General features: G+C 34.8%; 1 protein-coding gene across 9 annotated transcripts in view; it reads right to left on the reverse strand.

Moving 5' to 3' along the window:
- Nucleotides 1-13682, reverse strand: part of CD1H11orf65 (chromosome D1 C11orf65 homolog) — a 63301-nt gene that overhangs the window by 18106 nt on the left and 31513 nt on the right. For 4 of the 9 annotated variants that reach the window (XM_045482699.1, XM_045482700.1, XM_045482701.1 and 1 more), the window contains exons 3-6: nucleotides 12641-12733; nucleotides 6635-6688; nucleotides 6306-6506; nucleotides 4534-4664 (exon numbers count right to left, since the gene is read on the reverse strand). In XM_045482699.1, coding sequence (XP_045338655.1) covers nucleotides 4534-4664; nucleotides 6306-6506; nucleotides 6635-6688; nucleotides 12641-12733 — 479 coding nt within the window. Of the gene's footprint in view, nucleotides 1-4533; nucleotides 4665-6305; nucleotides 6507-6634; nucleotides 6689-12640; nucleotides 12734-13107; nucleotides 13155-13682 lie in introns of all 9 variants that reach the window. The other 5 variants (XM_045482706.1, XM_045482705.1, XM_045482704.1 and 2 more) reach the window with 4 other exon arrangements.

Below are 13682 nucleotides of genomic sequence, written 5' to 3' on the forward strand. Positions count from 1 at the left end.
AATTTTAGTTTGAGTGGTGGTTATATGGAAGTATTCAATTGACAAAACTCATCTAATTATACTTAGAATCTGTGTATTTTATTGTATACAGATTATGCCTCAATAAAAAACTTAAAATAGGAAAACATAAAAAATAAGTAAAAATAAAAAATAAAATATTTTGCCAGAACCAAGGTCACTAAGATTTTCTCCTTTGCTTACCTGTAGATATTTTATGGTTTGGGCATTTATATTTATATCTATGATCTCTCACCAGATACAAAACTTCATATAAATGGTGTGAGATAAAAATCAAGTTTCATTTTTCTGATTTTAATATGCAATTTGTTGAAAAGAATATTGTTTTCCAATTATATTGCCTTGGCACCTGTGTGAGATACACATGTATATTGGTAAGTTTTCTCAGCTATGTCCCATTAATCTATATATCTTTATGCTGATACCACAATGTCTTGAGTATAGTAGCTTTGCAGTAAGTCTTAGAATCAAGTAGTAAAAGTTCTGTAAATTTTATTTTTCCAAATTGTTTTGGCTAGACTAGCTCCTTTGCGTTTCCATATAAATTTTCAAATCAACTTGTCAATTTCCCCAAAAAACCTGCTGGAACTTTTGACTGTTACTGCATTGAATGCACGTATCAATTTGGAGACAATGGACATCTTAACAATAGTCTTCTGATCTACGACCACCATATATCTCATCATGTATTTAGGTCTTCTTTAAGTTCTCTTAGCAATGTTTTGCAGTTTTTAGTGTACAAGTCATACAGATTTTTTTTTTCTCTTAGGTGTTTCATATTTCCTTATGCTACTGTAAATGTTATTTTTTAAAAATTCAATTTCCCAATGTTTCTTGCTGGAATATGGCAGCACAGTTGGTTTCTGTATCTCACAACCTGATAAACTCACTTATTAATTCCAGCAGCTTTTTGGTAGGTTCCTTAGGATTGTGTACCCAATCATGTCAACTGTGGATAAAGACTCTTTTAGATCTTCTTTTCCAATCTCAGTGTCTTCCCCCTCCCTCTATCTTGCTTTACTGCATGGACTAGGACCTTCGGTCCAGTGTTGTAAAGAAGTGGTGAGAGCAGACATCCTTGCCTTGTTCTTCATCTTAGAGATAAAGCATTCAGTCTTTCACCACTGAGTATAATGTTAGCTGTAGGATTTTTGTAGATTTCCTTTATCGGGTTGAGGAGGTTCTCTTACATTCCTAGTTTGATAAGAGTGTTCATAATGAATGGTTGTTGGATTTTTGTAGTAGTTTTTCTGCATCTATTGAGATGGTCATATCCAATTTTCTTTGAAAGTCTGTTAGTATGATAAATAACAATGACTGATTTCCAAATGTTAAACCAACTGTGTATTCCTCAAACTCCATTTATGATGTTTACTATCCTATATATATGTTCTTCAGTGATACTGGTTGTTATTTTCTTATGATATCTTTTTTTATAAGTCTTAAGTCTCAGGTAATACTTTATAGATATTTTTGGGACATATTCCCTCCTATTTCTGGAAATATTGTATAAAATTGTACTCTATTAAATGCTTCTTAGAATTCACCAGGAAATCTATCTGTGCCTGGAGTTTTCTTTGTGGGATTTCTATCAACTAAAAATTCAATTTAATAGCAGGACCTATTTATGCTTTTTGTTTTTTTGAGTGAGTTTTGGTTTATGCCTTTCAATGAATTTTTCTTTCACCTAATTTTTCAAATTTGTATGCATTAAATTATTCATAATACATCTATATTGCTTTAATGCCTATAGGATTAAACATCCTTTTTATTTCTGATGTTTCTGAATTACATGTGTTATTTCTCTTTTCAAATTTTTATTTAGAGGTTTACAAACTGTAATGCTCTTTTCAAAAAAAAACCCAAGTTTTGATTTCCTTCATTTTTGCTGATGGTTTTCTGTTTGCAATGTTACTGCTTTCTACTGTTATCATTTCCTTTCTTCTACTTGCTTCGGGTTTAACTTGCTCTTCTTTTCTGGTTCTTATGTTGGAAGCTTAGATTACTGATTTGAGATTTTTTAAAAATATTTATTTATTTTTGAGAGAGAGAGAGATAGAGCACAGGAGGGGAGGGGCAGAGAGAAAGGGAGACACAGAATCTGAAGCAGGCTCCAGGCTCTGAGCTGTCAGCACAGAGACTGATGCAGGGCTCGAACCTGTGAACCATGAGATCATGACCTGAGCCAAAGTTAGATGCTTAACCAACTGAGCCACACTGGTGCCCTGAGATCTTTCTTTTTAAATATAAGTATTTAATTCTCTTAAGTAAAAATTCTCTGTAAGTACTGCTTTAGCTGCATCCTTCAATTTTTGTTGTATTCTCATTTCCATTAAATCAAAAATATTTTCAAATTTCCCTTGTGACTTCTTGCACTCATAGATGATATAGAGGTATGCTGTTTAATATCTAAATAGTTGGACGTTTTCCAGAAAATTTTCTGTTATTACTGTTTTTAATTTTTTTATTGATTTATTACTTTTAATTCATTTTTATGTTTTTAATTACTTTGTAATTCTATTGTGATCAGATAACATCCTCTGTATGATTTTAATTTTTTCACATTTGTGGTTGTTTTATGACCTAGAATACAATGTATCTTGGTGGGATTTTTCACCAGCACTAGAAAAGAATATTCAGTGCTCATGCTGGGTACAGTGCTCTATAGATGCCAATTATGTCCAGTTTTGCGCAAGTCTTCTCTAGCCTTACTGAGTTACTGTCCACTTGTTCTACCAATCACTCATGAAAGGGCTTTGAAATCTCTGATTATAATTTTGGATTTGCCTATTTCTCCTTTCGGTACTGTTAGTTTTTGTTTCATGTACTTTGAAGCTCTGTTATTAGGAAACAAGTATTTAGGACTGTTCTGTCCTTGTGTATAGTTTTCTTATCCAATCTGTCAAACTCTGCCTTTATTTGGGGTGCCCAGACCACTTGCATTTAAAATTATCGTTGATATGACTGATTTCAGTCTATATCATACTATTTGCTTTCTCTTTGTCCTCTCCGTTCTTTCCTTCCCTCTTTGTTCACCCTTCTTTTGGACTGATTGTTTTTTATGATGCTATTTTATTTCCATCGTTACATTCTTATATTTACGTCTTTGTTCTTGTTGATTTTATGGTTGCTTGGGGGTTTGTAATATACATCTTTAACAACCACAGTCTACCTTTAAGCACTATTATACTACTTCATATGCACACTCAGGACCTTCTAGCAGTACACTTCCATCTCATCTCTCCCAACCTTTATGGCATCATTATCATACATTTTACTTTTGCACTGTTCTAAGTTTACAAACATCACAATATACTCTTGGTGTTTCTGCTTTAAATAGTAAAAAAACTTTAAAAACTTAAATTTTTAAAAATTTTATTCAGTGATTCATTGCATCATATAATGGTATTATATTGGGTTTTTTTTGAACAATTTAATTGTAGTGTCAGGAAAATAAGCAATTATATTTTGCTTGAAATGCAGATTTTCAATACAAGAGAAAAAGGAGTATAATTGTGGGATCAAAAATTAAAGTACAACTTGATTGGTAATATCAATATTAATTCATTCCTTTACAGCTTTAATACCTATCTTTAAAAAGTTCAGTAAAAAACATGTAACACAAAATTTATCATCTAATCTATCTTTAAGTGCACAGTTCCATAGTTAATTATCTTTTAAAGAGATTTAAGTAGTAAGAATAAAAGTTGTTTATATTTACTTACATAATTACCACTTTTGGTGTTCATCATGGATCCAGGTTTCGACCTAGAACCATTTTTTTTTCCTGCCAGAAAAATTTCTTGTAGTGCTGGTCTGCTCATAATAAGAGAATTCAGCTTTTATCTGTCCAAAAAGTTTCTTTCACCTTCATCTTCAAAAGATATTTTGGTGGGTCTGTTGCTACTAATTAATTTTTCTTCTTAAATGGGATCTATTTTCCTGTTTCTTTTCATGCCTGGTAACTGAATGCTGTATGGTAGACATTGTGAATTTTATATGATTTGGGATACTGAAGTGTTTGTATTCCTTTAAATATTGTGGGGATTTGTTCTGGGTATGCAGTGAAGTAAACTTGTAAACAATCTGATTTTTTGGCTTGCTTTAAACATTTGTTAGAAAGGTCCAGAATGACTTTTAGCATAATCCATTTAGGTCAGTGTCTTAGGACAGAAAGAAGGGTTGAGAAGGGTACAGAGTGGATCTGGAGGGCCAAATACAAGTTACCCGATATGTAAGAGTAAATCCTTATTTTCATATCTGATATTCCTATAGACTGTAATTTCCTTGGGATCAAAGGCATGTCTTTTTTCCATTTATATCTCAGAGAGTAACAGCGTCTCACAGATAGCAGGCATTTGTTAAGTGTTTGCTTATCTAAATATTGTTTAAAACATAAACATTACCTTAGATTTTCTTTTTAAAAATAACACGCAGTTCTTTTTGTAGTGATACTATTTTTTTAAGGAGAACTTAAAACAGTATATATTTAGTAAGTCCATTTCATCAACTTACATTTTCCTCATCCATTCTATTTTTCTAATTTTTCTTTTCTTTTCCATATCTTGCCTTCTCTTCAGTTTAGAGAAATGGAATTCGCTTTCTTTTTTGTCTCCCACCTCTACGTTTTCAGGAGACACCCAAAACTGTTGAGAAATGGAAAATGAATATACAAAGTGTTGAAATACTGATTGTGAGGTAATTTGGCTACAGTCAAAAGTTCTGTGTGTTCAGTAGGAATATGCCAAGAGAGAAACAGAGGAGAGAACACACCTCCTCTAAGGTATTTCTTATTATGCCACAGGTGAATAGCGCATTGAGCTTTCAGAGGCACATGTCACAGAAAGACTAACAAAGCACTATTCGTTGAATGGGTAAATGAAAAGACATACTCCAATAGTGTTTTTGTTTCTCATAAGAACAAACTCCTTACTCGTAAGAACAAACTCACCTACTCTCAGGGCTGTTGATGTTTGAAGACTCTAATTCTCAGGGAGGATAGGCACCCTCCAAGAACAGGGAAGTCTCATCATTATGTCCCAAGAGTTTGTGGTTTCCTGTATGACATGCTATCCTAACTGGCTGCCTATTTTTCCTACTTCCAATTCATTGCCTCTCCTTCCCCACATATTAAAAAACAAGGAGGAGAATTTTCTATCCCCCACAGCACTACGTATTAAAGCACATATTTACTACACTGTACTGAAAAACTCTTTTTTACTTAAGTCCTTCCCAAATTAAAAGGCAAACTACTTGAGAGAAGGGACTATTTTATCTACCATTGTATCCCTAGCGTCTAGTACAACGCCTGACATATGTTTGGTATGCAATAAAATTTGTTGAATAAATGTGGGAATACACAACTCGATCATGTTCACTTTTCATACTTAGTATGTTTAATATACTACATTCTATAATCTACATACCAGAGATTGAAAATTTGAATGAAGATATGAGGCCATATAAACAGACATCTAGAGCTATAGAACCTGATCATGTTAACCTAACCAAACATGCTTAGGTAGAAATTATCCCCACAAAAAGAGGAGGTAAAACATGGGTGTCTATGGAAAAGTCCCTACATCACATATACGTATTAAGAACTATGTATATTTAAAATCATTCCATTCAATTAATATGACGACATGTTAAAGTTCCAAACACCATGACAATCCAGATGATTTTCCACCAGTATCTGTTGTTACAAGCTCTGTAAGAGAAAATGTCATCTTTTTCTTAAGATGTCATCCCACCTCTAGGGGTGCCTGGGTGGCCCAGTCAGTTAAGTGATTGACTCTTGATTTCAGCTCAGGTCATGCATGATCTCATGGTTCGTGGGATCAGACTGTGTTGGGCTCTGTGCTGACACGGTGGAGCCTGGTTGGGGTTCTCTCTCTCCCTCTCTCTGCCCCTCCCCCTGTTCATGCCCTCTCTCTCTCTCTCAAAATAAATAAACACTAAAAAAAAAAATTCCCACCTCTAGTCCAAGGATTAATAGAGTCAACAACATTTTCCAATTTGCTTTGTTATAAAGATACTAAACTGCTGAGTTCCAAACAGTATCTAAATATGGCCTAGATCAAAGCTGATTACTAGAAGTATAAGCAAATGTAAAGAAAAAAAAGATACACTGTTGATCTTGAAGTATTATTAGTAACCTCTGAGTACTTACCATCATCAGTTTTTATCAGTTAAATTACCAAGATTTATTTTAAAATTATTTTTCAAAAAGACAAGAGTTCCTAAATATGTAAGATTCAAAATTATTAATATTTTTATTTTCTTACTGTATCAGAGACAAGCCTCCAGCCATTGTTCTCTATACGACGATACCAGCCACGATGATCCTCTTCCTGAAGATTATCACTTTTAACATGAGATGTATATTTTGCTGGAAGTTTTGTATAATCCCTAGGGCTATTAGCACACAGATCTTCAATAGGTCTATGAGTGAAAATTTTATAGTATATATCAGGTGGAAATTTAACCTGTATATGGAAAAGTTCAAAGGGCCACTGTAATCACAAAAAACGATTTATATTTTTAAAATTTAAATCTTTTAAATTTCATATAAATGTGCTTTAAAATTACCAAATAAGAATTCACCCATACTTACACCACCTAATCTGAATCGTACATGAATGCCCGCAGCAGCATCTAGCAGCTCTGCCTACAAAAAAATACATTACTCTTCAAAATTCTGTGTGTATCAACTCACCACTTCTCACTCTATCATGCTAAAATAGTGCTGAATATTAATTACTTATGAAATAGGTCAAGTAACTAAGCCTTAAATAATTATTTTTAAATTAAAATATATTTTAAGATTTAATTTCTAATGGGCATCCAATAAGTAAAACAGCTTTTGTAACTGGAAAAGTGATACCAAATATGTTCCCTTTCTGTGCAACATATAAGTATAAAAGCCAAGTGATTTGTTATTTCAAAAACAAAAATTTTAAATAAGTCCTTAAACATATGACTTACATATTTATCTTACAGGTAAATTCAGAGTAAAAAAATGTCATTGGCTAATCCACGTTTAACACAAGATGACCATTCCTAAGTAGCTTTTCTTAAATCAAAAATCCATGCTTAAATTTTTTAAGAATTGTATAGAATTCGTCTTCTAAATTTTAATGCCTTGCACCAAATGTAAAAGAGAGAAAACAATTTTGGGTCCTCTAACAGAAGAGTTCAAGCTTACCACCTGATAGTACTGTTAGATGAGAATATACATATTATCCTAAATTGTTCAGTCTATAAAGCCTAAAAGACTACCTTAAGTTTTGCATAATTTTCTCCTGACTAAAAAGCATATACATACATACATACATACATACATACATACATATGTAGGGTCACAGTTCAATCGTGAAAGGTATGTTTTATAACAGGATCTTAAACTTACATTTATAAAATTTATACAGGTGACCCTTAAACAACATGGGTTTGAACTGCACGGGTCCACTTATATGTGGATTTTTTATAGCATAGCATTGTAAATGTATTTTCTTCTTACGACCTTCTTAATAACACATTATTTTCTCTAGCTTAACTTACTGTATGAGTACAGTGTATAATACATGTAACATACAAAATACATATTAATTGACTATGTTATTAGTAAGGTTTTTGGTCAACAGTAGGCTATCTGTAGTTGAGTTTTTGGAGAGTCACAAGTTACACAAGGATTCTCTACTGCATGGGCAGGGAGTCACTGCCCCTATCCCAACGTTATTCAAGGGTCAACTGTATATACTTTTTAAACAAAATTCATTATATATATACTTTTATGTCCACTAAAGTAGGCAAATCTTAAGTGTACAGCTTCATGGAATTTTTTCCTTCCTATTTCAGTCAGGTAGGGTAAGGTGCTAATCATGTCAATCCAATCAAAAATTTAGCTGGCTCAAGCCTGGACTGCAGTTTTAGTAATCTATGTCTGGTTTGTCCACTTCCAGTTTTCCCCTATTTTTTAGATATGGCAACTCTCTATCTCTTCAACTATGAAAGCCTATGGGAAATTCAAAAGTACTTTGAGAAGATTTAAGCTTAATTCTTTATCCTTCTACCTACCATCTACAAACTCAAATGGGGATGAGAGTCAGCTGTGTATTTGAGGCAGTTCCTTCCCCTTAAGCATGACTCTGTTTCCTATGCCTATGGGGGATTTCATTTAGTGCAATAGTGTTATTTAAAATGGACTTAGATTAGCTGTAAATACTCAATGCAAATTCTAGGGAACCAAAAATTAGTAAAAAAGAGGTATAATTGATATGCTGAGAGGAAAGAAAATGTAATCATATAAAATGCTCAGTTAAAACCAGAGAAGACAGAAAAAGGGTGTAATAGAAAAAAAGAAACAAAGAACAAGGGCAAGAAATAGAAAACATTAAATATGTTAGACATCAATCACCATACTAAATATCAATGGTATAAATACACAAGTTAAATGGCAGAGACTGACAGAATAGATTTAAAAAAAAAAAAACCCAACTATATGTTGTCTGTAAGAAAACCATTTAAAATATAAAGACACAGATAGGGTAAAAGCATAGTAATGGAGAAAGATATAACATATTAACTAACACTGATTAAACAAAAACCGAGAAGCTGTATTAATTTCAGAGATAGCTGAATTCAGAGCAAGAAAAATCATCAGGGATAAAGAAGAGGACTACAAGATGATAATGTGGCCACTTCTCTGAGGAGACATAACAATCCATAAAGTACATATACCTAACAACATAGTATCAAAATATGAAGGCAAAAACTGAAAGAACCGCAAGGAGAACTAGAGAAATCCAGTATTATAGTTGGAGAATTTGACACCTCTCTATCATTAATTGACATATTCAGCAGTCTATTATGAAAATGAAGAACACTTTCAATTAACTGGATCTAGATTTCTACAACACTTCATCCAACAACAGCAAACATACATTCTACTCAAGCTTACAGAGAACTTTTACTTACCAACATAGAACATGTTATGGACCATAAAGTACACTTTAACAACTGTAAAATAAGAGAAATCATACAAAGTGTACTTTCAGACTCCAATGTAATTAAACTAGAAATCAGTAACAGAAGGATAGTCCGAAAATGCCCAGACATTTGGACATTTGGACTTGGGCAGTGAACAACACACTTCTAAATAACAGGTGAATCAAATAGGAAGTCTCAAGAGAATTTTAAAATATTTTGAACTAAATTAAAATGAAAACACAGCTTATCAAATTTTGTGAAATGCACTGAAAACAGTGCTTAGGGGAAAATTTATAGCACTAACTACATATATCTGAAAACAAGAAAGACTTGAAATCAATAATGTAGGCTTCCATCTTAAGAAACTAGGAAAACAAATTAAATCAAAAGTAAGCAAAAGTCAAGAATAAAAAAACAGAAATCAATGAAATTGAAACAGGAAATCAACAGAGAAAAATCAAAGAAATTAAAACCAATAAAGCTCAATAAAACCAATAAGCTTCTGTACAAAAAAACTAAGAAGGAAACAATAGAAAGAAGACACAAATGACTAATATCAGAAAAGAGGGTCCATCACTACTGATTCCATGGACAGTAAAAGGATAATTAACAAATATTATGAAAAACTCTATTCCCACAGATTTGATAAATGGTTCAATTCCTTGAAAGACATAACCTGACAAAACTCACAGAGGAGAAATGGAAAATCTGAATAGACTAATACCTATTAAATAAACTGAATGAATAATTAACCTTTCAAAAAAGAAAGCACCAAGCCTCAATGGGTTCAGTGGTAAACTCGATAAAACATTTAAGGGAAAAAAAATATCAATTCTCTACTATCTCTTCCAGAAAACAGAAGCAAAGGGGACAGTTCCTAACACTACTCTAAATACCATTACTCTAAATACCAAAAACATAGGGGTGCCTGGTTTTCGGTGGCTCAGCATCCAATCTGGATTTTGGCTCAGGTTATGATCTCATGGTTCATGGGTTCCAGCCCCACAGACGCTGTGTTGACAGTGCAGAGCCTGTTTAGGATTCTCTCTCCCTCCCTCTCTCTGCCCCTCCCTAGCTTGCTTTCTCTCTCTCTCTCTCTCTCTCTCTCTCTCTCATTAAACTTAAAAAAATAAATAAAATTTACATGGAAATACAAAGCATCCAACGATAGCCTGGAAGTGTCTTCTTGAAGAACTACAAAATGGGAGTATTGTCTACCATATAATATACTTGTTATAAACTCAAAGTAATTATAACAAGGGTAGAAAAATAGATCATGGAAGGTAATAGAGAATTCACAAACAGACTCATACATAACTGGTTACTTGATTTATGATAAAAGTGGCATGGCAGAGCAGTGGAGGCAGTGGAGAAAGGACTATCTTTTTAATAAACAGTGTTTGATCATTTTGATACCTATAAGGAAGAATATGAAAGGGATCTCTACCCCACACCATACACAAAAAAATGAATCCCGAGTAGTTTGTATATCTAAATATGAAAAGAAAATCAATAAAGTTTATATAATATAGGAGAATACTTTCATGATTTCAGGATTGGCGAAGCTTATAAAAAGCGCCAATCATACACAAAACCACTGATAATCTTAAGTACATGAAAATCAAGAACCCTGGGGGTACTTGGGTGGTTCAGTTGATTAAGCATGCGACATCAGCTCAGGTCATGACCTCATGGTTGTGGATTTAAGCCCCGTGTCAGGCTCTGTGCTGACAGCTCAGAGCCTGGAGCCTGCTTCAGATTCTGTGTCTCCCTCTCTTTCTGCCCCCTCCACCCATCACTCACACTCTCTCTCTCTCAAAAATAAAAAACATTAAAAAAATTTTAATTAAGAACTCTGTTCACCAAAAGACATTCTTGTTTCAAAATACTAACCTAGGGATTGGGGAAAGAGGGTGGAAATATAGATGAAGCAAGACTGGTGGGGAATTGATAATTGCTGAAGCTAGGTGATAGGTACCTGTAGTCTATTACTTTATCCTTTCGACTTTTGTAATATGTTTGCCATTTTTCGTGATAAAAAACACACAGTGAGGACCATCCTAAGAGTGACAAGTCAAATCACAGAATGGAACACGAAACGACAAGGACTTTTATGAAGACTATATAAAGAACTGCTTTAAACTAGTAGGAATAAGAGACAATGTACACATAAAAGACACCAAAAAAATGTCAGGAGCTCAGCTGATCTGGAAGAACGGTAGGTGAGATGTCAGCGTCAGAGTAGCCAATTAAGGAAACAAGCACAAAGGGAAAGAAAGCTTTTGACCACTTACTACATGGTAATAAGCAAGAGTTAGGGGGTCTACAACTAGAGGAGGCCCCAATCCACCTGTTCCATCTCACCCTCACCCCCCACCCCCCGCCCCGCACCGTTAGCAGTGCAGTGACAGAGAGTCAGGTGGATCAGCACAGAATCCTGAACAAAAGGCTCCAGCAGTGTTAGGGACCATAAGGTGTGTATATTTGGAGTAGGAGGTATGTAGGAGATTAAGGGAGGACAGTCTGAGTGGACTGAGTAAGAGTGGGAAAAGGGTCTTCAAGGTTTCCCCCATAAAGAGGTCTCAGCAGAGGTGTCTGAAGACCTCAGCTCAAAGCCTCAGATAAAGAACTAAAAATGAAAGTGCTGGGACTAGATACTTAAATATGTCGGGGGTCGGGGGTTCCGTCCAGGGTGTCTGAGTCCCAGCCTGAGCTCCCTTGAGAGGCTGCAGGACACTGCCATGCACCAAGTCTGATTGTGAGGAGGGGACAGCTTTCCCGTGTGGGGCCTGTTGGATAAAGTCCCTGTAATTGTGTCTGGTCAGGCCTGGAAAGGCACACAGGATTGTAACCAGGAGCGGAACTCCTCACAAAGATGTGCAACTTCACTAGCTATCAGGGAAAGGCAAATTAAAAAGCTGAAATTAAACATTAATAAGGATGTAAAGCACAAAGAATTCCAAGAGACAGATGATGGTTAATACAAATTGTACAGTAACTTTGGAATATAGTTTGGCAGATCCCGTTACCCAGAAATTCCATTTCTAGGTAGAATAGAAACCAAAAGAAATTCGTGCACATATGCACCAGGGCAGATGAATAAGAATGTTCCCCAAAGCAATCTTTATAACAGACTCAAACTGGAAAAAATATATATGTATGAATGTCAACCACTGAATGAATTAACAGTAGTGTGTGTGTGTGTATAATGAAATAATTATCATTGTTTTTCATAAAATGAATACAATTCAGCTACACAAACACAGTGCTGAATGAACAAAAGTACACCATAAGATTCTATTTACATACAGTTCAAAAACAGAGGAAACTAAAGAAAAAAAAGCTACAACAAAATGGTGGTTGCCTCTTGGGAGCAGGGAAATTGGCGGTGATGTGCAAAGCCTGGAAGGCGGTGGTTTGAAGTAGGAAACATTGATCTGGGTTATGTAAGTTACACAGGGGGTTGTTTGTGATGATTCAGTGACCTTATACATTTATGTTTCATGAACTTTTCTATAACGTGCTTCAATAAAAAAGTGTTTTAAAAGAAACAAATACAAGCACATTTATAAAGCAGCCACACATCTTGAAGGGAAAACACAGATGCTGTATGAATAAACAGTGTCCTCACCTCTTTAGGATTGATGTATCTCACTATCTGACGTGGCTCTCCTCGTCTTCTTAGATCAATCAGTCTTTTAAAGTGTTGGAAGACAGTGACATTCTAAAGGTTCAAATACATAAGACTGTATGGTCAAAACTGGATTTTCTACCTCTGATTAGCTTTTTGCCTAATTAGGGCAAAATGAGTAAAAACCATATAATAGATTTTATGTGTGTAAACTAGATTTTAGAAATATTACCACTCACGATTTACTTTGACAAGCCAGGCAATACCAATTTTATTCTCACAACGAGTTTTACCCTTCACTTTGGAAGTGCATCACTAGCAACTGTAAAGAAAATACCCAGGACATTGGTTGAGTTGCTTTTGCATGTTCCAGAGTCATCCAGGAGGAAGACAAAATAGAGCCTACTGGTTAAGAACACGGAGCAGGGCATCATATTATCTGAGTTCAACAGTTAGTACCAACTCACCATGTGACCCTGGACAAGTTGCTTAAATTCTCTCCTCGGTGTCTCACCTAAAAAATGGGAATGATAGTGGCTATCTCCAACAGCTATGGTGAGGAGTTCATGAGTTAATATTCATAAAGCACTCAGAACAACTTCTGGCCCAAGAAAGCACTAAATAATTATTATTCTATTATTACCATTACAGAAACCTCATTACTGTAGTAATTCCACTGATTTACAAACCCTACCTACTATTCATGTTAGGACATATTTGGTCAAACAACTCCAAACAACTTTTTTTTTTTTTTTTAGAGAGAGAGAGAGAGAGCGCGCGCGCGCGAGAGAGAGAGTGTGTGTGTGTGTGTGTGTGTGTGTGTGTGTGTGTGAGGGGCAGAGGGAGGAAGATAAAGAACCCAAAGCAGGCTCCAGGCTCTGAGCTGTCAGTACGGAGTCTGACTCAGCGCTTGAACTCATGAACTGCGAGATCATGACCTGTGCTGAAGTCGGATTTTTTTTTTTTAACGTTTATTTATTTTGAGACAGAGAGAGACAGAGCATGAACGGGGGAAGGGCAGAGAGAGAGAGGGAGACACAGA

Source organism: Leopardus geoffroyi, chromosome D1, assembly GCF_018350155.1.
Source record: "Leopardus geoffroyi isolate Oge1 chromosome D1, O.geoffroyi_Oge1_pat1.0, whole genome shotgun sequence".
Classification (NCBI taxonomy): Eukaryota; Metazoa; Chordata; class Mammalia; order Carnivora; family Felidae; genus Leopardus; species Leopardus geoffroyi.